Source organism: Scomber japonicus, chromosome 19, assembly GCF_027409825.1.
Source record: "Scomber japonicus isolate fScoJap1 chromosome 19, fScoJap1.pri, whole genome shotgun sequence".
Classification (NCBI taxonomy): Eukaryota; Metazoa; Chordata; class Actinopteri; order Scombriformes; family Scombridae; genus Scomber; species Scomber japonicus.
Genome location: NC_070596.1, coordinates 14,691,541 through 14,718,631, shown reverse-complemented (window position 1 = coordinate 14,718,631; position 27,091 = coordinate 14,691,541). Strand labels below are relative to the sequence as shown.

General features: G+C 38.8%; 1 protein-coding gene across 2 annotated transcripts in view; it reads right to left on the bottom strand.

The window, feature by feature from the left end:
- Positions 1–26,526, bottom strand: part of sppl3 (signal peptide peptidase 3) — a 29,734-nt gene extending 3,208 nt beyond the window's left edge. The window contains exons 1-10 of one of the 2 annotated variants that reach the window (XM_053340692.1): positions 26,076–26,526; positions 12,271–12,348; positions 9,197–9,303; positions 8,968–9,087; positions 8,173–8,251; positions 7,182–7,294; positions 4,905–5,011; positions 3,041–3,204; positions 2,339–2,526; positions 303–412 (exon numbers count right to left, since the gene is read on the bottom strand). In XM_053340692.1, coding sequence (XP_053196667.1) covers positions 303–412; positions 2,339–2,526; positions 3,041–3,204; positions 4,905–5,011; positions 7,182–7,294; positions 8,173–8,251; positions 8,968–9,087; positions 9,197–9,303; positions 12,271–12,348; positions 26,076–26,101 — 1,092 coding nt within the window. In that variant the 5' untranslated portion in view covers positions 26,102–26,526. The remainder of the gene's footprint in view (positions 1–302; positions 413–2,338; positions 2,527–3,040; positions 3,205–4,904; positions 5,012–7,181; positions 7,295–8,172; positions 8,252–8,967; positions 9,088–9,196; positions 9,304–12,270; positions 12,349–26,075) is intronic. The other variant, XM_053340693.1, reaches the window with a different exon arrangement.
- Positions 26,527–27,091: the final 565 nt, after the last annotated feature.

The following is a 27,091-nucleotide window of genomic DNA, read 5'->3' as shown; positions in this document are numbered from 1 at the left end:
TAAACAACATACATACATACATACATATATAAATAAAATCATCAAGTAAATAACACCATTTGAAGCAAGAATCATATATACACTTTTATCTCTGGTGAAACAAAATGTAAAAAAATGTCTGGTTTATTTTTTACTGAGGAAATCGGATCAGTCGACCTTTTAAGAAAATAACTATTCAATAGTCCTTGGTTCAATTTTTCTTTACAATCGTAAAATTCAAGGAAACTGCTGAATTTTGCAAAACTGCCCAAACTGAACTTTCAATCTCTGGCAAATGAGTGTTTCGTGTGCTCTCAGTGTACCTTCAGGTAGGCCATAGTGAGCAGAGGCAGCAGGGTGAAGGGCACCAGGTAGAGCAGAGCTGGCTGAGCAGCACGATGGATCCTGGAGGCCACAGTGGCGGTCAGCAGACCTGAAGACACACATCAACCACATGTTAATGTTACAACAAAATACTGAAAAGAAACAGATGAGACACCTGAGATTCAACATCAATATTCTGAAAGATTATACCTAAAAATATGTTTAGATGCTTAAAAGTTTAGAAATTATTAGGGATGTTTGATATTGACTTTTCTGCCGATATCAGATATTCCGATATTGTCCAACTCTTAATTTCCAATACCAATATCACCCGATAACGATATATGCAGGCTTTTTACACCAAAACTGTTGGGTAACAACATAACTTATCTCCTATTGTGGGATTAACACATTATGCCTAATTTGATTGTGATGCCCCACTGGATGCATACATAAATGCAACATAGCTTTCCACATGTAAACACTGTCTGTGCAAAATAAGAGAACAACTTCAACTAGGGGTGTGACGAGATCTCGTGAGACGAAAACATGACGATATTTCTTGTCGGAGTGAATTTTGTCTCGCGAAGCTATAATTAAGGGGTACACACACACACAAAAAAAAGATGATCGGTTTTCTATCGCTCATTTGCACTTCACGTCTTCTTTTTATAATGTCACGTGTGGATCATTAACCTTGTTGCAGCTTCTACCTGCTGAGAAGATCTCAGTCAGATGTATGAGGAGGAGAGGAGCAGGTTGACCTCAGGTCTCTACACTGAGAGCCTGAGGTAGGAGGAGCGGAGGAATCTAGCGCACCTATGGAAGTCTAATGATGAGTCACACTACCAAATTATAACACAATTTATATGTTGTTCTACTTTTGTATTTATGTGATACAGGATTTGTGCAATTTACTTTTATTTCTGTGTTTTTTTTATTAGCAATATATTATAATATGTGATAATTGGATTCTTTATTTAATTTATATGTATATATTAGAAATATTAGAACTTTTTAGTATTTGTGATTATATCTAACATTTGTATGAGTTGTTATTTGCATAAATACCATTATTATCCATCTATAAAATGTCTAAATGGAGAAACCTTTTACAGTGCTGCATACTGCATGATAATTATATATTAAGAAAGTAGAACTAAAGTGATTCATTACAAGATGATTAGTTAAAACATTTCAATTCAATTTCCATTTTGTGGATTTCAAATAAAAGAAGTCATGTATTTCCTCATTGAAGTTTTCTTAAAATATAGTTAAAATCTCGTCTCGTCTCGATCTCGTGAACCCAATATCGTGTCTTGTCTCGTGAGCTGAGTGTATCGTCACACCCCTAACTTCAACTTAAGTTATGGAAAAAAGTGCCAACATGGCACTGCCATATTTATTATGCTGCTTTGCAGTCATTGCAAATTGCAAATGTACTATCCGTAGGTCACACTTGGAAATAGTTCCAAACCACAGACATAAGCCCCGTTTCTGGAGGCGGGACCTTTACAGGAACGTCCTCTCACTTGGTCCTCTCAGCTGTTGTGTCTCTGTCCTGCAGTGGAAACGGGGCTCATAGCAGAGTAGGACCCACAAAGGACCCACCGGACTCTGACGGTGACGTCACAGACACAACAAACATAACAGAGAAAATGACAACAAGGAGGTAAACCTTGTTTCTGGTTTGTGTGTTCGTGTACATGACGGTGGACGCTATGAACTATTTAGCCACGGTTAGCGACCCATGAGTCTAGCGTGTTGTTGTTGTTATGCGTCATCAAATCATCGCGCGCCGGTAAACGTCCCATGCTGCGTTCATGCAGACTCGGAAATGCTGAACAACAGAACAAAGATCGGTTATAAAAACCCAATACCGATACTTCCAGATATTCAATTTTTAAGTAAATATCGTAATATCGGCCCTCCGATATTATCAGACATCCAAAGAAACGATTCATCTAAAAAGCACCTCACACTGAAACAAAACACATCTTGATCTTTCACATCCGTCCATTGATTCCTTGCTTACCCACAAAGTATCCAATGAGAGTGCAGTGGAAATAGGAGACGCGCTGCATGCGTCCGGACATGTTAGGTCCTGGGACCTCCCCATTTGCTTGTTTCTTGTAGTTGTCATAGCGCAGGACGAAGCATAACAGCAGCCCCGGCATCACAATGTCTCCTATTCCCAGCATTGAGAAATGACTTCCTGTGGAACTGCAGGGAGAGGAAAAGATGAAGAATTGAGTTTGTAGCTAGTTTGTAGTGTACATCATGTATGTCATTTGTATTTTAATACTTATTACTGATGAGGAGTCAAATTTAAATTAATTTGAGATTATTTAGGGAGTTTTATAGACATAACTGACTTGTGTTGCATTAAATAAAAAGCAAAGATTGATCTTCTGCTGACCTTAAATATCTTCAATCAAATTTTATGACACATCAAACGTGGTCGCTCTGAACCAAAGAGCTGAACTGATTTGTAAGAGCCATGTCAATAGCTAAAGTGCTAAAAACTCAATTTGAGACACAGCAGACAGAGTGATGAAGTGAGCAGCTTCAATGACTTAATAAAAGGACGAGTTCAGAGTGGAAGTGAAAGCTCACGTTTCACAGCACAAATGCGCAGAAGGTCAAAAACCACACACAGTCATCCTTAACTGGTCTACACACACATACACACACATACACACACATACACACACCACATACACACACATACACACACCTGGGAAAGACCAGTTTGCCAGGTAAGGAGAGGCGTGGGACGTCACGACCCATCCCTGGCCCCAGGTGGAGCTTCCTGGACAGAACGTCTATGGGATTTTCAGCAGGTTGGGTGGCAACTTTGACCATCACATTACTATTGAAGATGTAGGCTGAGAAAAACACCTGGAGGGAAATGAAAAAGTACAATTGAGCCGGACAGGTTACTACTTATTTTATCTGAATAACTGCTGTATTCAATTTAAAATCCTTAGCAGAAAATCAGGAAAATCTTGTATTTTGAGAGGCTGTAAAATATTTGGTATTTAAATGTTTCTGCTGCTACTTGTTTATCTGATTTCACAATAAATTCACTCACTGCTTCAAACAACTTGTGTTCTCAAAGCATGTAACAAATAATTATTCATCTGATGTTTGTCTATTATAGCATCATTGTGATTATAAATGGTAAGTATCAGTTGAGAAATAACGTGCAAGGCAAAAAGTGTGTTAGAGGGTTGCTAGGCACCCGAAATGTAGATGGGTGCAATGAGTGCAAACAGAAAATGTACTGAATGGGGGAAGTTGGTGTTGTTTCATATCACAGTATAAGTGAAAACAAGTTATGACTGCAAAAACGCACCAGGATCCAAATAATCTGCCAAGCAGCCGAGACTTACTGCTGTCACAGATGATGAAGAGCTCAAACAGACGGTCAGAAAAATGCTAACCATAGAAAATAATTGCTGGGAACTGCTTCAAAGAGCCTACCGACAGAGTGTGAGTGTGTGACTGATAAACAAGATACACAAATGTGGGGATTTACACTCTGCTTTAATGGAAACATTTCACTTTTACTAGAGAAGAGGCCTCAAGGACGATTAATTGTATCTCTGGGAAAACTTTCCCAACAGGATGAGGGTGAAAGGGTTTTGTATTTTTCCAAAAATAGGTTCTGGAAAAGCAAGATTTTTTTTGTGAAAGGAAACCTCAGAGAAATCTGGCAGTTGTTACAACATGTGGATGAAGACGCTTGAATCTGGAGTTACCCACCTTTATTATTCTTTATTAAAATAATAGAGGCAACGTATTTTATGAATAAAACAGATAATACATATGAAGCGGCCATGTGCTCTAGATTCTCCATGGAGGGATACACAGATCAAGATGTAAACTGATCATTATTGTTCAATGGTTTCATTAAATGATGGAAAATACAAATCAATCATTCCTTGCATGTAAAAATGATCATTTATGAAATGCACTTTTGGTGTTATGTGACCGTTGCAAGAATATAGTCTAAACCTGCTCTATGTGAAAAGCCTTGATTTCGTTGATTTGCTGCTATATAAATAAAACTGAATAGAACTGAATTGCTTTTGTGCTGATCCAAAGTAGTGACAATGACAACTGAGACTAACCCTAACCCAAACCACAGCTAAAGCCACCAGTGGCAGAGAAATACAACAAGTTTTACAAGTTTTCTCAAAGGAAATGGTTTATCTAGGTTTGAGCTCAAGGAGACTGCTGCTGTCCTTTCTACTGTTATCTAATTCTTTGTTCTTGGCATATGATCTGATTAATTTTCTTGAATTTCCTGTTGTGGTTGTATTTTTGTAGGTAGTTCTCTTTAATTTGTTCAGCCACCGTGGTCATCCCAGCTATCAGTGCTAATAACCCACTTTCTTCCTAACAAGCTGCTGCTATAATGTGAAATGAATCACTTCCTCAGCAGCAAATAACTCAAGCTCACATGAAGGCCCACAGGTGTTAAAAACAAATGTGAAGGCTTTAATAAAGTAGAGGAATGTTATTAGTAGATGGGGGTTTTTTTGTAAGTCATGGCAGTGTGTGTGGTTGTCAGTGGTAATGCTGGCATTTCTTACCCAGAACACATCATAAATGAGCAGTCCTGACAGCAGCAGGCAAGACACCTTCAGACTGGGAAGCCGCACAAAGGCGATCATGGCGACACACAAGCCCATGGCTAAAGCTGCGAGGAGGAAATAAAACACATGATGGTTAAAAACACACTTCAACATTTAGCAGAGAAGAGTAGAAACAGCAACATGGGAATGGATTTTTAGCAAGTTCATTTAAGAAACATTAATTACTGCGGACACAGGGATAATTAACTAGACTATGATTACATTTCTCTGCTCATGTCCTACTTCACTTTTGGGTGCATGAGGTGTGGCCAGATAAGAGACAATATGGTGGAGATTGATATAGGAGCATGTTAGATTATACACTTTGTTTATTATAATGAATGTCTAGTGCAAAAAAAAGTGACATTATTTTACTGATTCCAAAGCAGGGACACAGAATCAAGGCTTCATGGAAAGACTTTATGATCTTTTTCATTCAATATGGATTCTTCAAAATCAGTTTTCCATTCAAATCAATTCTCAATTTAAGCTGCTACCAGTTTTATCCGTGTTTTTTTCATATTTGATTATTAAATGTTGCATTTTTCTCAGGGCTGCGTCATTCATGTCACAGAGGATGTCAGTAACGTATTTAAAATTACTGAAATTAACTGGATCACACACCCACACCCACACACACACTCCTCTGCTTTGTCAGTGTTTCACTACGACACCAACTGTGATGACGAGCAGTTAGCTTAAATGCCAGTTTTGTTTTCAACAGCCGTTGACCAACAATGAGAGACTATTCCTGCATTAGCATGCAGTGTGCTCCAGTAAAAGCCTGAAAATAGTGTTGCTAAAAGCTTCAGATTGTATGAGTCATGTCAAGTTCCTTCTTCCCCAGGAGAGGATTAAAGCTGAATTTTGTCCAGACTCTCGCCTTTATCGAATGGTATTTTTCCTACTGGCGTCACAGTTAGCAGCTACGCTTGCACTACGTCATCCCACAAATATTAATTCATTTTCACGAACAGACCAGTTCTTAAATCTTTTCACTGGCTTCAGGCACAGCACAGAATCAATTTCAAGATTCAAACTTAATTGTTTGGCTCCCCAAACATATTACTGACCTGCTCACTGACTGCAGTCCAACCAGACCCTACAGGTCAACTGGTTGTTATTGTTTAACTGCACCCAGAATAAGATCCAGGTCCTCACAGGGAGCTTTTAGTTACTTTGGTCCTGCTCTCTGAGACAAACTACCTGATGAGCTGAGATCAGTCACTACTGTGACTACAATTATAAGAAAACTTAAAACCTTTCGGTTTTCTAAGGCTTACAAAAAAACAATTTCTTATCTCAGTGTGTGTGGCTTGACAGATGATTTAGTATCACTACTATCATCAATATCATTATTATTAATGTATGTGTGTGTGTTTGATTTGTTGTTCATTTTTAATTGTTGTATTTCTGTATTTTTAAACATTGCTTTAAAACGATTTTAAAATGTTGATCAATTGCTTTTATGCTGATGTTAAGAAGTATATAAAAAGTGCTATGCAAATAAGATTGACTTGTCTAATAGTTGCCTACTTTCATGATTAAGGCTGTATTCAGACCAAATCGGGAAGTGCAGCTAAACACCGGTCCACTCATTCATTTGAACTGGGGGAGTGCGTTTTGACCAGCCTGTGGTGAGAACCCTGAGCCAAAGTCATCTTCTAGAGAACCACAACCCGACATCACGCTGCAGTGGCCAATCACAGTTGGCGATAAGACTGATCAGAACTGTAAAGTTCTGCCACGTGGGAGGACATAGATGTTACTAGGAGGACAGGAGGGTATTTCTCTTCGTCAGGTAACGTTCAACGTAAAGTTAGACTGTGCTGTCAGCTTACAGACTCATTTTAAAATGATCAGAGAATCAGAGAGTGTGCAGCTGTGGTCAAGCAAGCTAGAGAGTGAATGAAGAGAGGGAACAGTGGTGGTGAGAAAACCTGTGAATCAGATCAATAAACATCATTTTCTGATTGCTTCACAGCGTTTACGTTCTAGAGCACAATCACGCCCAACACCTCTGCTCAACCTTGTAGTGGTCCATCGCATCACCTGATTTGGTCTGAATACGGCCTGAGAGACCATTCTGGACATATTTTTCAACATTTCTAGTTATTGTAACGTAAGTAATGTGAACCACAAACAATTGAGAGGAATTTCATTATGAGCACTGAACTCTGGTGAGTTAAAAACATGCAGACACACTGACACAACAGTCATGACAGAGTGACGCACCGTCCATGAGAAGCCAGTGTCCAGTCAGCACCCAGATGAGCACCAACATAACCGAGAGGGAGAAGGACAGGAGCTCTGCCAGAGTAAAACGCCCACAGCAGCCAAACGAAATCCTGCAATAAGACACAGCAGAGATGCAGTGATTAAAATCACTCAGAATAATCAGAAGAAAAGTGACACATATGAGCAAACATTTCTGGGTTGGTATACAGTATATTTTAGAAAAGATGCTCAGAAGTAGTGAGTACAGCCTTCATTTGAAAGCATGTCAAGATACAAAATAACAAACAGGGCAGAAAGGGGTATTTGGGTTGGAGGTGGGGTTATTACTGGCTCTATAAAGCAGACAAAGGTTTACTGAAACAGGATAGTAATCTGTAACTAGAGAGGAAGTGTACAACATAGTTATTGAGTAAGTGGGTTGCGTTGTCAGTGATTACTTGTGCTTTATTATTGTGACTGTGTCCAGACACCTGAGCTGAATGACTTTCAAATGGACACAATCCAAAGCATTGAACATGGCAAACAGCTTTCAGCTTCATTGGACGAAATAAATTACATCAGTTCAAAAAACAAACTCTTTTCATTTATTAAATGTGCTGCAGCTTTCAACTACGTAACCTGTAACATCATCCAACAAACATAAAACAAGCTACTCTGCTCAGTCTTACGGATAAAAAAAGAAAAGAAAAATTAAGTTAAAGTTAAAGGGCAATTTCAGCCAAAGCACAAGATACATTTTCCACTTACCCCTGATGGAAATGAGCCATGCAGATAGCTTATATTATATATAAGTTATAATTATATAAATATAATTTTCAAACTCAAGTGAAATCCACATTTTACTGAGACTTAACCATTATTCAACAATTCTGCTAGGCTGAATCACAGAGCGTAATTAACATTTACTCAAAGACACACAGAACAGCATGCAGCAATTTGACCAACAGACAGGATTTAAAGACACAAAGAATCCACATGACTTCCTTACTTGTTCTGTGGGGAGCAGGGTCTGGTCAGATACTGGCACATTGGCAACAAGAGGAATGCAAATGCAATTGTTGCAAGAACTGAGGACAAGAACAAAGAATTACAGTTAGACCAAAAGTCTAATACTGTCAGCTTTAATGGGGCAGCTAATGATCTTTACAGTTTCAATAACCAATGCAGAAAAGAGGCCTTCTCCCCAGTGTGCAACTGTCAGAAAGACTAAGGGCGGAACTAAGTTCATTATTGTTGTTTACCTCCTGTTTGTTTAATGTGTTGCACCCTATGAAGTCTGCTAATATCATATTTTCCTAATGTGTGTTCATGAAAGAAAAGTAAGTTATTTTATTGTGTGCTTATTTTGCTGTGACACGTTTATTGATTAATATAACTTTGAATATATTTCAGAGTAATATCGCTTATTAGCAATTTACATGATAACATTAAGCCACTGCATTTTCCTATACATAACAATGTTACGTTCTTAGTGCTATAGTAGCAATACATTCATTCTGTAATTAGTGATGCACTATTACATCGCTATGAGTCCCTCTGATGTATATTGACATCTAGTAATGTTTACTGAATAATTATGGCTGACAAGATATCCTGCTCTTAATTTGTTTACATAAATGCTGCATATAGTGAATCTCATGTAGGCCATTTGTTGTGTTTGTTTACAGACCACATCCACTCATCCATATGTCACCTGCATCTTTTGCTGACGGAGAATGATTGTTAAATATTCAAACCAGTCCCTGACTCTTGTTTTCCTGTTGTGTTGAAGAGCGATAGTTACCTGCTGTGCAGATGGTGAAGACCACCTGAACTGAGTCAAAGAAGAAGAACATGACAAGCAGAGATACAGAGGCTCCTATGGGTAGGAACAGTGCTTGTGTGGAGTCTATAGTCTGAATACCTGCAAAACAAGACAGACATTAACAAATACTTCAAAGTAATGGCTTTAAAGACGCCAGTAGAAGTAAAAATAGATGAGTGAAAAAATGCTTAGTAAATTTAAGACTTGCCATGTGAGTAACACTCACTGTTGTTTGTGTTGCTGTTATTGAAAGACCCCGTCGTGGGGTTACCATCTTTATCCTTCTCCTGGTTCTCACAATCCATGTTTAATGACCTGCAGGGAGGGAGGGAAGAGAGAGGAGGAGGGAGCAGAGAGCAGAGGAGTGTGTTGGGTATTGGACTCAGGTATCATTAATCAGAATCTCAAAAGCATGCAGGCTGTTGATGTGATGTATTGAGCTTAAAAATACAACCGGATTTTGTCGGTGACTGCGTTATAGACAAAGACTTCTGACCTGTCGCATTGTTTTATTTCTTTAAAGAAGCTTGCTAAAACTTTTCTTTCTTTTAAGTGTTGAATTGAGTTGAAATAATTTATGCACAAAGGGAATAAACATCTAGAAAACTTCATTTGGGTGAAATGGTGAAAAAAAAGGCTAAATTTGCAGAGTGCTGGAGGTCTGTGAACTTCAGCTGAACTGTGGCAATACACTGAAACCTCAAAGCGTCTCAGTCATGTCAGCCCACACAATATTTCCATTTAGTTGCAGCTTTTTTCCCTCTACGACATCAACAGTGCTGAACACGGTCATAAAATTGGTCATAAAAATAAAATATGTTCATAAAAAGTAAGGTGACATGCATATTTCCATCTTAAAGACTTTATTCATACATTTTGACATGTCACAGAGGGAGAAGCACAGGTGTAAATAATAAAGTTAATTAGGCTGAATTCCATTAAGTTGCCAGTAATATGAGTGCTGGCTCACTGTTACTGGGAAACTTGGACTACACTTGGACTACATCCACACTAATATGTTTTCATTTCAAATCTGCAAATTAAAATGAAAGCGTTCTCTGTCCACACGAGTGCTTCAGTACCGTTTCAGGAATAATCTCCGTCCGTACTAATATGTCTGAATACACATATCACATGACCACCCCTGTACACTGGGCATGCGCGTGCAGGGGTAAACAGGAAGCAGATTGTCTACTCTGTGGTTGGTTGCTTAGCTGCAGAAAATACTACAGAGGAAGAACAGCAACAGTGAAAAGTAAGACCAGAGATTTATTAGTTTGGTCCGACAACCAGGAATTATTAACACATACAGTATAAAGGTGGAAAACAGAGAAGTCTCTGTTTAACACAATAACAGAGTTTTCAAACTGAAACGGGGTCAGAAGCCTTTTCATAAGTCTGTTTTAAGGGTTTGAAGATGCCGTAGTGTGGACGCTAGATGTAAGTGTAGCAAAAATTGGGCATTTTAAATGAATGTAGCCTTGAATGGAACAGAGCCATTGTTTATAGTATTAGTAACACCTGTGCTTTTCCTGCTATTAAAGCGCCAAAATATCTGCTACTGGAAAGGCCTGTGACTGGTGATGTCTTGTTTAAAGTGCAAAGATGAGAATCCTTCAACATCACGCTGTAAATGATTTTATCTCCTGACAGCAGCAGCCTCAGACTAGAATGAACTCCACCCAACAACCATAATGCACCCCGGGCAGCACTGGTGGGTTTTCTCCTGCTATCATACAGTTTGCCTGCATCATGAAGTGAGGACAGAGCATCATACTGGAACTGGCCTCTCTACCTCTTAATATGTGGTTGACAGATCTGTGTCAACAGATACAGGTACAGTTTTCCTAAGAGGGAGACACTTGATTGATTATGTATCTTAATCAATAATAAATGGATGCAAAACATCAATTCAGCCTGAGAATAAATCTCCATTGAGCCATTTACCTGCTAATGAGGCTCCTCTAAAACAAATGCTTTTTGGCCAATTTCCTAATGCAATTCAATCCATCAAAACACCATTAGATGAGGGGCTGCAGATTTTTTTGGTGCACATAATGCACTAAAATCACGTTACACTCACTGTTCACAGGGTTCAATTGGGCTGTGAGAGTGCTCAACACTGCTGAAACAAGTATTTATTTCTCCTATTTACCAGAAGATGTACATTTTTACCAGACTGAACCCTAGGAAATTGTAAATAAATCAAATGAATGATTTTCACGTATTTTCAATAACATACTTTAGGTTCATAAATTCTTGGAGCTTTGGACCAAAATGCAAAATTGTGACTTGATACTAGGGCTGCACGATTTGGTGAAAAAGTCATATCACGATTATTATGGAAAATACTGCGATTACGATATGATAAACAAAATGGTACCATGAGTGCATAATTATTGATGATTTTGAGAATCTAACTTACCAATAGAAAGGTGAAGTTAACGTCCATTGATTAAGCTCAACAACTTGTTAATGCAGTTATCTGTTGTAATAACGACCTGACGCTCCTCACACATGCAGATAAGCCCAAGGCTATTTTATCACTGGTGTGCTAACAGAGTACAGGGGCATCATGTCTTTTGCCAAGGAGTATGTTATGGACTTGGGTTGCATTTTGTTTTGTTGACAGTCATCAGTCTTAAGTTGTCTCTTTATTAGTTAGCGCTTTAACTGAGATGCATTCATATTTTTCTCTGTGCTGTTTAAGCTGCTGATATAAATTTGTTGTGTTGCTGCGTGACGAAGAGACTTTAATTACAGATGTTTTACAGAGTACCTGTTTCTGCCCAATGTCACTGAACTTGAATCCAATGTACCTCCATAACAGAGGTCGCTTTTTCTTTTCCAGTTCAGCGTTGGCTGTTTCATTATCATCCTTTTCCACCTGGTCTGTGGTCTGCACACTGGCAAGTCATGTGACCATGCACTCTACACGCTTCACTGACTACACAGAGACTGAGAGCAGTCTCTGAAGTATCTCCGCTCATGGCGTGTAGATGAACAAACGTTTTCACGCACACATTTAAATTGAATTAAATTTAAAATGTCTCTTTTGCGGTTAAAAGTCTGTTTTGCGGTTTTTAATTGCACAAGCTGATTAATCATGCAGCACGACTTGATACTATAGGGCCAAAGCTTATTATTATTATGGGATAGGAGAGCCTGCTGTATAAACTATTATTTAAGAAATGATGCTTTAGGCTGTAGGTCTTGTTTATGTGACAAGCCAGATGTGTTCTGCACATCACTGCCCACTATCCTGGACAGATGATTACTCACCTGAAGCTGCCATAGACGATGAGAAGGATAGAAATGAGGAAGGTGGACACCTGGCTGGAGTCAACTAGGGAGTATGCCCTGAAGAGAGAGAGAGAGAAATACAAACATGACATTAGTGCCAAAAAAGTAGCAATTCATTCAAAATGCAATTCATTCTTTGTTTAATACTGGTGACACAAGTTTCCATTTCCATCTAATGATACCATATTGCTGATTCATGACAAGCTGAAGTGAGTGAAAAACACATTTTTTGTTTGATTTCAAAGCCAATCTGATACGATCAGATTTCCTGTTATCTCTCAGATCATATTTTTTATTTTTCTGCACGTTTCTCTGACTGGAATTGCTGCACTCACGTATTTTAACCTAAAAATGTTTAACTGAGGAAAACTGCACAAATATCCCTTTACTGGAGTATAAAGGTTGTTCTCTTTCTTCTTATTCCACTCCATAATCCATTCAGCTGAAGAGTGCACAGCCACAGAAGCATACAAACCATCACACCGAAATCAAAATCCACAGTTTTGTACCACTATGTTGTGGAAAATGACAACAAATGGAGAGAAGTATTCACCTGTGATTTCAATCTCACATTGGTTGGGGTAGTTTTATCACCACCAATTTGAATCTCTGCAGACACAAAAGTCACATCTCCCCTCACAAAGTAGACAGCGAAAAGCACATTGACAACCACAACTGATAATTCGGGGGGAGTGCAAATTTCAAGAAATCTCAAAATGTACAAGCGTGTATACAACCTTAAGTGTTAAGAAACCGAGAAGTATATCCTCATTATATAATCAGCACAGTTCAATACATCCCAATAATCTACATTATGAAGTCTGAAGGATTTAAAAATCTCCCTTGTTGACCATCTAAGAGAAAACCTAATATATAATGTGAGAAACATTTGAAATACTGAATCACTGCACAACATACTGATTATGCCTCCTTCATAAAACACTGCTGTGTAGCAGAGAGTTGAACATCGGCTCTTTTAATTACACACAACAAAGCGAGAAGAAATGAGGGGTGAAACAGTTCGATAGTAAAAATTAGAATTGCAAATTTTCTTGTGTTTAAAAAAAACCACAGAGGACAAACAAGTTATTGATTATGGAAATCAATAAGGCAAATGTGATCTATAAAGGTCACAACTGTGGTAAGGTAGTGATCTTCTGAGACTATTGATTCAAATTGGGAGCAATATTATTCTGTGCAATACGCTACATTTTGAAGCACTTTTTGTGATTTTGTGTTGTCGTGTAGGTTTTGTTTTTCTGTGCTCATTAAGTATTGTTGTATATGTACAGATGCACCTGGCACTTTTAGCCCAAGACAAATAAGTTCGTCTAAAACAACCGAAAACAACCATCACATTTCTTTAAATTTAGAGGACAGACATAAACCAACATAAGAAAAGCTGAAATTTCAACATACATATTATAACAACATCTGAGCAATGCGGCTGCCAAGACCGAAAATAGAAACTATAATGTTACTACAGGACATTCCTGCAAAAAGATCTTTCTTTTTTTTTTTTTTTACTATCTAGCATTGCAAATAAACACTTAGCTTATGTTGTTAAATGGTGAGTGTAGACTGAACCCACTACTGAAATGATGCCACTGGAGTAACACAGCAGACTGAATCTTCCCTGTAAAACATCTAAATACCCCTTGGCCTATATTCTCTTGTGCTATCTGTACATGTTATTGTGTTTTGTAAAAAAGGCTAGACAAATTTAAGAGGAGCTGATCAAGGACAACATAATGAAAGTCTTTGTGTTCAGGGTTGCTGTTTAAAAGTAGCTGTACACCTCATTTTATACTGAATATTGAATGAAGAAAGATGAACTGCGCTGTCTCGATGAAGGACGAGTATGACTGAAAAATGTTCCACGTGGAGCTCCTGAGAGGTTTGAATCCTACAATTTCAGCATAAAGCAGCAGTGTCTGTGTTTCAGACAAATGTGTCTAGTTTGCAGACCGATGCTACAGCTGAGCACCAAATTGTTCCCATATCAGTGATCTGGGGCCTTCACATAGTCTAGACTTGACATGCGACCTTATAATGCAAGCCTTTTTTTTTCTGGGGAAAACACATAGCTGTTACTGTGAGGAGCCACCTTCAGTTGAGAGGTGCAGATTTGACCCCAATCCTGACCCGCCTGTCTCCTGTCAAACTCTCTGGCCATGGGAGAGGAATGCAGCCTGGAGTTACAAAAACATGCTCTGTCCCCAATAATGTCCTCATCATCAATGCTCTACATGAAGTGCTGCCATCTTTAACTGCATTTAAGTTCCCCCAAATTTCATGAGTGTGTTAAAATGCACCAATGCATCTAACACTGAAATCTATTAGCGATCAGCATATCAATCTCTTTGGCTAATTAGTTTTATTATCTCCAGCAGGCATAAGCTTAGAGGAGATTAAGCGTTTGATTGTGTGTGTGTGTGTGTGTGTGTGTGTGTGTGTGTGTGTGTATCTGTCGTGTGTGTGTATCTGTCCGCAGCTAATCTTGCATACTATTGGACACATCAGCCTCATATTTTTTGTCCACATTTGTAACTCTGAGCTCACAGACCTGTTGTGGCTGAGGTGATTCACAATAGAGCTGGGCAATATGGACAGAATCAAATGTTGCAGTGCTTTCACAAAATATTTACACAATTATATTTTTTGATCAATAATCATCAGTAATGTGGATATAATGACTAAATGGATAAAGGCAGATAATAGAAAAGTCTGTTAAGTTCAGAAAATTATATCAATTTACTGCAATGCAGCCTTTAAAAGCAGGAAAAGACAACATTTATGCTATATCCCGATATGAAAAATCTAAGACAATATCTATAAAATATCACAATATCGATATAATATTGATATATTGCCCAGCCCTAATTCACAATTTTTGAAAAACATATTTTATAATACCATTCCTAATGAGCCTATCATAAAACCTTTGTAATTTCTGCTACTACAGCATCAGGCTAAAAACGAGGTTTACCTAGTCTGTTTGCAGCCCACATTTGAGCTAAAACTGACATCTATGGAAAGTTTTGGTTTAATCTTGAACCAGAGCATCTGCAGATAATTTCTAAAACAGATATGTTATGAGCCACCAAAGTTCAGCACCATACAAGATTAAAAATATTTTATTATCTTCAACACCATCTTGACAGTGAAGGAAACACACCTGGCTGAGTGCTCTCTTCTTGTTCAACATACTACACAGATGCTCTTCATTTTGTCTTTCAGTGGTACGAAATCAACTGTGGACTGCATCTAAAATCACTTCCTATAATCTATCTACTGCACTACATTTACCCACCACCATTTTTAGAGTGTCTGAATCCTCTGTAATGCTCTCAAAAAAAAAAAAAAAAGCCTGCATGGCATCACATTTTTTGACAATCCAATGTCGATGTGTCGCATGTGATGAATGCAAAACATGACTGGCTTTGATTATGCCAAAAGTTAATGATTCATTACGCTGGGCCAATATTTGCTTATTGGAGAGATATTGTAGCAACATGTACGCTGATAAGTAATAGTAACACACCTTTACATTCTCTTGAACAAGAAAGTGTGTCCAAACTGGGGCTGTAGCAGGTGCTTGTACATTAATGGAGGGGAAACACAGCTATGGTATATAGACATATGTGGCAACACACAGGAAGCAAAGATGAAACATTGTCATGAACAGAGCCTGCTAACTGACTGAATGACATTTAATAGGGCACATGTTAAAATGAAGACTAGAAAAGCCAAAAAACAAAACAAATAACCACAGACAGCAACTCAATTCTTACTTGGTTATTGTGGAACAAATGCATTGCAAACACAAGTCAGTCAAAAATACAGTTGGCATGATACATGTTGCAAATGCTTATCTACATTAACCATATGTTGCTGATACATCCCCACTTAGCCAGGGCTGCACCACCAACATACAGTTAATATAAATAAAAAAATAAATATAAAAGACTGTATTTCAAATTTTAGCTCGTGTTGGCAAAACTTAATCACTTAAATCTTTGTGTTTAGTGTAATATATTGATAAGAATAGATTTGAATGTCTATGTAATCACTAGTATAGCTAAGATATAAATCCACAAAATATTTATGAAAAGAAAGTTATAATACATTAATACAAAGCGTGGCTATAGAGCATGCCCATAGAGGGTAACATGTTATCACCATCGTGGTGTGAACAGGACTTGTAAGGTAATAGATTCATTCACGCTGATAAGATACACTAAGAATGTACTAAAGGTAAAATATTATTTGTCGAGTGGCCTGGCGCTGCAACTGAAATCGGTGCCATTCTGCTGGCGTTCGCTGAATACTGTTTCAGTTTAGGATCTCTGGGCTGCATTACAAGTTTTCTTCTGAGTAAAACAGCCCTTACATAAAAAGACTCAGTGCTTCAAATCATTATTCACTCTGATGTACATATGACACAGGAATTCACAGGCTTCATTGTGATGTTGAGGGTGGGGGGTGGGGGGGCAAGAATCTCCTGTCTCTTTCATTCATTCAGTAGTAGGGGAATGACTACAGGGAGTGTATAAGGGGAGGGGTAACATGTAGTTCACTGTGGAAACAGGACACCAGGACAATGCTGCATCTTGTATCTTTTCTCTGTTCTTGTTTGTCCAATGCAGGTCTCTGCTTAATGACTGAAAAACACACTATGAAGGCATCATCTTTACACATGCGTCAATGGGGCCGGGGTATACTTGACCCAAGATGTAGGTCATAATAAATACCTAACATTGTAACCAATCTAAATATGACACCCTGCTCAGGTGAGTTTCTTGTTTGACCTAAATGTGTTAAATGTGTTACCAACAGTTTGACTTCAAGTGTTCAGAAAATGATTAAGACACTGACCTTGTTCTTCCACACACACACACACACACACACACACACACACCACACACACATGATGTCACTGCCCCACTGTCAACACATAGACAGCTAGTTGAATCTACCACGGACCTAATTCATATTCTAGTATCGAACTGGTCCGTCTGAATTCTGCGCACAGAAGCCTGTAGAACATGGGTGCGATAGATGAATGGAACATTTAAAAACAAAATACAATCCCGGACTGTTGAGGGCTGGACGGCCGCCCAAAGTGCCATAAGACGTCCTTGTTCACTGACAGACAGACTAGGTTTTCAAATAACACAATTCAAATACTGACTTCCATCCAACTGCATGCATGACTTGACCACTAAGGGCTAGGTCACTGAGCGACAATGAAGACTTTTGCAAACGCTGCCTCTGCCTGTGAGGCGTGGCTGTTTGAGAGTCCAAGCATTATTACTCGGGCCCGTGCGTGTACACACATGCAGACACATCTCTCCAAATGTGAAATGTGAGCCCCTAGCACAGAGCTATCTATCACACATGTATTTATGTTGTATTTACTTGTGCTGTAGTGTACACCAGCTTACACAGGGTGGGGTTGCCCCTGGACCTCCAAGTGGGAATTAACATTTATCTCTCTGTCTCCACCTCTGATCCAATTATGGATTTAATGGGCTAAATCCCTCAGGAACAAGGATGTAATTTTTGATCAACTGTGACCTTTTTGCCTCCATTAAAAATAAGTACACCTCCCCTGCGTAGCTGCTCTGGTGTGTGTTTACACCCTTCTGAGGCATTTCTTTTTATTTGTTTGTATTAGAGCTGATAAGGGATAGACGCAGAAAAGATTGACGTGGAGAGCATGTGAGGTCCTGGATGGGGTTTGTCCACAATGTTACATTAACACGGTCCACGTCTATGCTCAGAGTCACAATGACACCCTGCAGCACCATGTTTTTAGACTCTTTTTTTAAGGGGGGGGGGTCTTCACCAGCTACTGGTCACACTTATCAAGAGTGAGGTCCAGATCTAATCACTTTATACATTTTCTCAGAGCAGATTAACACCATCAGCTTCAAAATTCAAGACGGGTTGGACTATTGTCTCTCTAAATGAATTGAAGGGATTTAGGCCTTTACGTTCTGAAGGCTAATCTTTGGACACAGGCAACAGGTGCTTCAGTAATCCGTAAGATTCAAACAGGTCATTGTGTGCTCTAATGCTGATACTGCAGTATTAGTTGTGTTGATAGTCATACTATAATATCAGGATAATCGTGCAGGTGGGACAGTGTTTACTATAATTTTGTTCTTACTACATTAATCTAATGCTGCTGAACACTAGATATTACTGATAGTTCAGTAAACAGTAGTTAACATTTTAAACATCCTTGGCTTCATGGGTTGTGGGGATGATTTGTTGATTAGTCAGCGTCTAGAAGGCAGAGCTTAACTCAGATTTACATTGCAGATAGTCTAAATAATAGGATTTTTGGATTAGATCTTAATAAAAGAAAAGCATTCCAGATGTAGAATGACATTTAAACAAAAAAAGAAAGACATTAATAAAAAATAAAAAGACACTTGTAGATGCAGTCGATACAAATATGCAGCCAATGTTCGGTATACATTTCCTTATTATCATCCTTAAGTTTTTATTTGATAGTTACATTAAATGCGCACATTGAAATTTAAACCTTTAACAAACTTTTAAAACGATTGTGATCTAGAAACTTGTGTGGTATCAGAGAATAAATACCTTTATTAAGATATATTTAAGAGACAACAGAAGAAAAATAATCAAATCTCTTCTTGTTGTTGGCAAATACTTAACTAATTACTTCAGCATATTTCCATTAGCTAACTATATAACACAACTTCAGATGAACAAACAAACAAAACACACAACTTCAGCCACATTTGTGAGAACCACAATAAACTGAACATTTTTCATGCTGCAGTGATGTTTGTAGAAGTTAGCTTCAATAAACCGTGATAAAAACACTGAGCAAAACTGCTTAAGTGCTCAGTTTATGCTTACGTCTCCACACATGGGCAGTGATACCTACAAATCATTCTTCCATATCAGCAGAATTAACTGTGAAACATTTGTGTTAAATAAGTTATTTAATGATCAGTCAAATTACTGGAAATGAATCCATTGTGGTGAACAGTTAAATATTCAAGTCATACCACAAAAAGACACTGCTGGTTGCAACTTCCTGTGTGTAATTGACACATTGTATAATAAAAGCTGTGAACCAAGAATAACCTCATGTCTACAAAACACTGGATATCACTAAGCCACTTTTTTTACTTTTGATTTGATATACAGGGTTGATGTTGCATTAACACACGAAAACAAGGTTAGTAGACAGCCTACATCTACACTCATGATCAAAAATCTCATAAAATGTTTGGTTGACAGGTATAAATGTTATACCAATACAAGCTGAGGAGTATCAGGCCCAAACTGAGCTGAGAGCTGGATCATAAAGCCGGGCGACGCCTTTGTTCACATGTTTTATAGAGAAGTGTTATCTTCTACTTTACTTCTATGATTCCTTGCTTGTCTTTTAGGACCTTGCAAGTAATATCTCCTTATTGGATTCTGATATACATGATTATACTCGAGCTAGCCCGGTACTATAACTCGCCATGCAAAGGATGGCCTTTGCTTCACGGTAAAGGGATGAGAGAAGCTCGTACTCTGGAGAGGTCAGCAGTCTCCTGGTAGTCATTTCATGTTATTCTTCAGGAGAGAATTTAAATTTGACACTTCTGTAAACAGACAAGTTTGCATTCCCATCTTAATGACCCCAAGCATTGCTCTATTACCGCACCACTCAGAAAAACTACAGTTGTGGTGTCGCTTGACCACAGCACACCAGTAATTATTCAGGAATAACGTACACCAGATTTACCATTCATTGTTGCCATGATTGGTATGCTCCCCACTACCCTCCCTTGCCACATCAAAAAAGTCAAGTCTTTCTGAATCGTACTCTAAACCCTCCTCGGACATCTGTTATGTGCACTTGCCACATCCCCCGAAGACAATATAGATTGGCTGTTCAACAGTACATTCACTGTAGATGCTACAACATACCACAGGCACACAGCAATTTGGGCAAAAACAATGGCCTCAGCAAAAGAATTACGCAGATTGAGGGCAATATTTTATGGTGTTTCCCTGTGACTGCAAACTTTGGCAAAACTTAATGGTTAAAGACATGTTTTCACTCCTTTTATTAGCTAGTTAAAGTTATGCCAGATACAAAGATAGACAGAAAAATGCCACACTGATTTTGACACATGCCTTTTCAGACACGAAAAATTAAATACTATTGGACACAATGCACAGGTCTGCTCTCACCTAATGTGTCTGTGTGACTGTGTATCGCTGTGTGTACCTCAAGGAGACACAATTTCACCTCAAATGTGATTGTGAGAAAGCTCTGAATTACCAAGTGTGCATTGTGACACAAAACTGAAAGTGAGGAAGAGAAACTAGGAGGGAACAACTTCAGTGACACAGATGTGTACCAGTGTGGTGATAACAAAGTCACGTATGAGTGGACCGCAATCAAGACGGCAAATTTACCAGCTGCTGTTAAAAGTGGCTTCAAGATACGACTTGTCAGCTTAGAAACAAGACAACCTCAGGGTTTATATTAGCAAGCTGGCTATCGCAAGGCTAAACAGGGCTTGTTGCTGTTTGCTCATTAGCAGTTTATCCGGTACAGTACGGACAGCAACTAGATAACTAATTACACACAAAAGAACATGCAAATGTGTTAGGCTTTACACGATCAGGATTTTTGGGGCCGATCACCGATCCGATCGCATCTTCTTTGTCCACGCTCCATTTCTTAAATTCGGCATGCTCCTCCTCGTGTTCCCTATCCAGGTAAATTTGTGGTGTTGAAACATTTTGCAGATGCTTCCCTGAGGTACTTTAGTGTTGCACAGATTGCAAATAGCTTGTGTTTTATCTGTCTGCCCACACCACCGACATGTTTGTTTGAATCATAGACTGTATCCGACAGCTAATGATTCAAGATTCAAAAAACTTTATTGTCCGTCACATCGTGACAGGGCTCGGATTCAAACAAACATGTCGGTGGTGTGGAACTTCTTCGGAGTAAATGAGACAGATAAAACACAAGCCATCTGCAATATATGCAACGGGAGCATCTGCAAAAAGTTTCAACATGACGAAATTGATCGGATCGGGGAATTAAGACATTACAGCCGATCTCACTAATTGCATAAAATGCAAAATATCAGCGTAAAGCCTAAAATGTGTAAACACTGCTGAGCACAGCAGCCTATGCAAAGCCTGTATACACGTCATTATAGGTCTGTGTCTTCAAAAGACCTTTAAAGTCCATGTAAAGTAAGAATAAATATGTGTTCTGAGTTTGACATACCACAGATAAGTGTGTTGTTAACCACCCTGCCAAATTTGAATGATTAAAAAAAAAATCGCCAAATATATGAAATTAGGCTTCAAAGTTGTGTAAAACTCAGCGTTTTTCTCTGCTACCAAACGCTGTGAGAGTGCCCGCCGAGTCCGCTGAAACCACGACCCCTACCAAGTGTCACCTGTCAATCAAAGTCACCACCTCTACCCGAAACTTGGACGCTACGTCTGAGAGCTTTCTGCTGCTAGCTCGGCGGCTAACTCAGCTAACTGGCTAACTGTAGACTGACTTTTTAGAAATATTTATGACCTATTTAATGTGTTTAGAAGAAAATGTCTGAATTCACTTCACACGGTCTTTAATCAAATACATATACAGTTAAAGTGAGATCCCGCACAGAGCACTTTCGAAATTGAGCCACTCATCTTCACATTTGATGAGCTCTGTGCAAGATCTCGCGCGACCACATGGTATTTCAGTGATAGCGCGAGATTTCAACAATGTCTACAGCTTTAGCACTAGCAGCAGAGTAAAAGCCATAAGGTATGTGTTATTTTAATAAACTCCTGGTGTACTTACAAATGTTCCAATGCATGGATTTATGGGTAAAGACCCTTTTTGTACTACACTACTGTAGAAGTTTGATAACAATCCAGGCATTATTAGTGGGTTAATTTACGAGATACACTGTTGGTTCCATTAGCGCCAGTACTAAGCCATTCGGCTGATAGCTCTAAATCCACTAATTTGAGGCAGTGTTTAGATAGACGTAATGGTGCATATGACACTAGGTCGAAATTACGCCAAACCATCGCTTTAAGTATTATTGACACCTGTTGTTGCTTTATGTAATGTAAATTGTTTTGTTTTTTTCAAATGCTCATTAAAACTATGCAGAGGTAACAACTCCATTGATGTCTGCTCTCAAACTAATGGGAGTTGGGATTGTATTCAGGGTACGAAATTATCATCTGCCAAGCGCCAAATGCAGGTAGGATTTCTGTTTGGTGAGTAAATCTTGGAAGGCTATCTGCCTCACTGGTAGATAAATGTTTGAACCAAAAATATTTATGCAATAAAATATCTACCAAGATGGCCCGAAGGAAATTACTATCATTTGTCCATATTCAGTGTAGACACTCGCACCATACTATGTGTTTTTTACAAGCGTCTAAACAATACCGCAAAACTGCAGGAGTGCTTAAAGTAGTGTGAAGTGAAGGAGCGCCAGCCACATACTGTCTTGAGCGCTCCAAGCTTTGCACACATGTGATATGACACCGTCATACGGAACATGGGGTACTTGACATCGCAGTTCTCTACTAAACTGTCACTTGCCGCCAGTCTGCTGCTAGCTACTGTTAATCAAATATCTGTTATGTGGCGACATTTACAAGGACTAAGTATATGTGACACATAAAAGAAAATAATTTCGGTCAGTAAAAAATATGCTAGGCTGGTCGATTTTCTCATCTGACGGCCCCCCTTTGGCAGGTGAGTCAAAAATTTATTTTGGACAGTGGTTGCATCCAGCGGTTCAGGATGTGATGTATGGAGTTTGTCTAGCTGCTCCTTTCCTGCTGAACATTGCCAGAGGTGAGGGAAGAATAACAAAAACAGACAAAACGGGCAGAAATAACACTTCCAAATATGTTTACTGAAGGTGGACTGATTTGTGCTACAAGGTCAGCCTGACTTAAAGCTGCAATATGTAGGCTACATTTAAAATACAGAAAATACGGCAGGGCATCAAGTGTAATTTTGGTGAAACAACACTGTCAACCTAACAGAAGCAACACCATCCACATTTTTCAACCAGGCCAAAGCAGTGTTTCCATAAACTCCAGCATACACACAGAATAAAATAATATGCTTTCAGCCTTGTCTTACAGCCTGCACATTTAGAAAAGCACATACTTGCTCACAGCATCATGACTCACCTTAAAAAGATTGAAATTTACGGGAAAATATTAAGGAGCAACTAGTCACATGATACTGCTATAAAATTGCAGGTGCCTGTACGTTAAGGTGTCAGCACAAAAACCTGTGTGAAAATTCACACAAAAACAGTTGTGAGTGAGTTGAGTGAGTGAATGAAAGCAAATGTAATTTTTCAGTTTGATTGCAAAATAAAAATGTTGCCAAAGTACACAAAACAGCTCTGATTCAGCTTTAAAATCCCTGCTTTTAGTCATTATTAAATATTTGAAGTTCCTCAGTGATATTTAGGCAATTTTCTACGCAATAACTGCGCAATGTCTTTTGTGCTTAGCTTGCATATTAACACAAGCAGCTGCACACTCAAATTTCATTCAAATAGGATTAAAAAAAAAAAAACTAGGTTGGGGTTAGGCAATTTTAAAGGAAAAAAACAACAGTTTGGAAAATATGTTCACTGTCCTAACAAGCAGTCAAACAATTTATCTTAATTGAATGTCTATATACTCAATGCTAAGAATGGTCCAAGCCTACCTAGCACAACACAAACGATTGGATGATGAAGGCTTACAGGGCTATAAGACGACTCTGATGCTGCTGGAAGATGTTTTCTTTTTGTTTTTATCATTTATAGTCACAGATCACATGTCCATACCAAGTCTAAATGAAGTGCATTTAAGTTTTTGTGTCCAAAGAGATTGTTTCCTGTAACAGACTTCCATCAACTTGGCACGAGCAGTTTGATTTCATGCTAACTATGATCACAATTGTCCTGGTTTACATCCTTTCCTATCAACAAGCTTAGTTATCATGACGCATGACAAACATTTGATTACTACCCCCCCCGCCCCCCCAAGAAAATATTTTCATATGAATAGGACTTTGCTTATGCTTTATAATTCCTCTTTGTCATTAGAAAATATATCCCTGTAAAGAGGTATTGCCTCAGAGAAGATCAGATTATATTTAGATCAACTCTGTTGTGGATTTTAGACATAGCCCTCTTTACTCAAATTTGTATTTCAAAACAAACAAATACATGTGGACATCTGGTGATCTCCATCACCTATTACTCCAAATGAACTAATTTGCAATGTATTACAATGTAAGCAGTCACCGGATCACTGTCTTTCAGTGTCCACCTCAGACAATCCACTGAGCCTCACTAAAAAAGGTAAAACTACTAAAAAGTCAACTTTACTAAGCTACTTTTAACTACATTAATTTAAAAGGAGAACAGGAAGGAAACATCAAAACCTACTAGACACATTTCCTAAACAATGGTTATCTGATTAAAATCACAGATTATGCTACTATGTGTTTTCTGCATGCTTAATATTCATAAATACAAAGTAAATCATAAGAGTTCCTAACCTTACAGAATACAGGCCCAATTCGAGATAAAAAAAAACAAATGAACTGCTGTATCAGTATACCAGATTAATTAGATTAAGTTAATGTGTGAATTAACTATAGTGATTAAAGAAACTTTGGTTTAATCCTACATTTAAATATTTTTTTCAATGGTTGGCCTTCTTCTCCCTAAATGTACAGCTTTGTGACAAAATGTTAATTAAAACCATAATGACACAAAGCCACTTAGCTGGCCAAATTAAAACACAGCATTTCCTCCAATGAAGCCAGTCTACTCTCTGAGAGCCATTTATGCGGAAAATTCACACAAAACGAGGATGCTATTCTAAAAAAAACAACAACCAAAAAAGGCTCATTAAAGACACTCAGCCAGTGTTGCTGGGATCAAACAAGCATAATTTAGCTCACATTAATTAGCTAGGCCTCAACAAAGTCAGGTCAGTTTCATTCATGGGGACAACGCATTTCAGTGATCACATCTGCTCTTGTCTGGTTTCGTTTCAACACACCAAGCACTAACATGCACCTATAACGTTAACCTGGCGTCTGCAATGATGATTTAACGATGACTTATGACAACCTGTCGTGTGTCATAATGCCAAACTCAACCTGTAACTGGCATTTTAGGAGCATGACTGCGATGCCAGTGAGCTAGCTTAGCTCCACGGCAGAGCCTTTGTTATTGTGTGCAGCAGCGGCTCGACGATGAATGCTAGCCATCTTAAATCAGCTAACGCTAATTTGTTGGCACAGCTAACCTCCACTTATCAGCATGACGCCGTCATGCAACGTTGTTCTCAATGTGGACAATTACTGCGTTTTTCTCACAAAATAAGGTGTTGATAATATGAACGTAAGAATTAATTACCACCTAGCTAGCCCAATAAGCTTAACACGGTTAGCACAGCATCAGCTGGTGAGGCTGATTAGCCGCTGCTAGCTGAAGATAGCTGTTAGCATGATCAGAGCTGCAGGGGGGTGGGGGATACTGTCTGAGTGACATTTTGCTCTCTAGACTGTGTTAAATGCACCAGAAACGTCGACATGGAAAGCACAGTGTGTCTGTGAATTGTCTTACATTTACATTAATTGTTTTAGCGCCCTATATGAAGCAGACTTGTCAGTAGCAGCAGCTAACGTTTGGTAGCCGCTGCTGGTCGGTAGCGCGATGTCTGTACGCACTCACCAGGATGAGTAGCCCTGCTCCGCCATATCGCCGAAAACAGTGGGCTCCGCGACAGATTCAGGTCCCAGTGACAACCCGTTGGGACCTCGGGAGACGTTTTCTGCTTTTCCTTCACAATCCGACGTCCTAGCAGTTACTTTTAGGTGACAACATGGTGACACATCCCGGCGGCGGCGGTAGCTAGTAACCACCAGCTGAATATCTTGCAATTGAAATGGGAATGATGGTCTGCTATCGTTAGGTGGACAAGACAAAGCACCCCGAGAAAAAAAACACTGATGTTATTTTCGTCGGTGTTTGCAAATGTCCTGCCGTCACCCCAGCCGAGAAGGCTCGGTCTTCCAACGATGCTACACCCACTGTAAATCCATATTCAGCACGATGTGTCCAGTATACAGTCGGATATTCCTCAGGTCTGCACCCCTAGCTGTTATGGAAGACGTTCAGCTTTGTTTTCTATGGCGAGTGTCGCGGGGACGCGCACAGTCGCCCTGATGTAGAGGTTTACAAGTAGGACGCGCGCCGAAACGCTTCTGTGCACTGAAAATGCTTGCAACCGCTTCTCTATTATAACATGTATGTTATGTAGGCTGTGAAAATGATTCATTCATTCACTGCCAAATTATTTCATGTAATTACGACACCGAATTTTAAGTATTGACGAAATACTGAAAAAAAATCCCACAAAATTTGATTCATTTAATTTATAGTTACATTGACCATACAAATAAATTTTTGGTCTTTTTAGATATCTACAACCAAAGATTTATTGATGAATAGACCTAAGGGCCTCACCCAAAAAAGGTGGTTTGTGTACAATTTGTAATATGTCATTTTAAATGAGTCAATTTCAGACACTGGATGATGAAATGGGGATTTCATCATCATTTGCTGGCAGTGAAACACAGTAAGACACCATTAAGACAAAAAAAGTAAATAGAAAGTATTATTGTATTGCAATAAGTCAATCAATTAAAATCAAATATGTTGAGCCTGCTGACAAAAGATGCTGAATC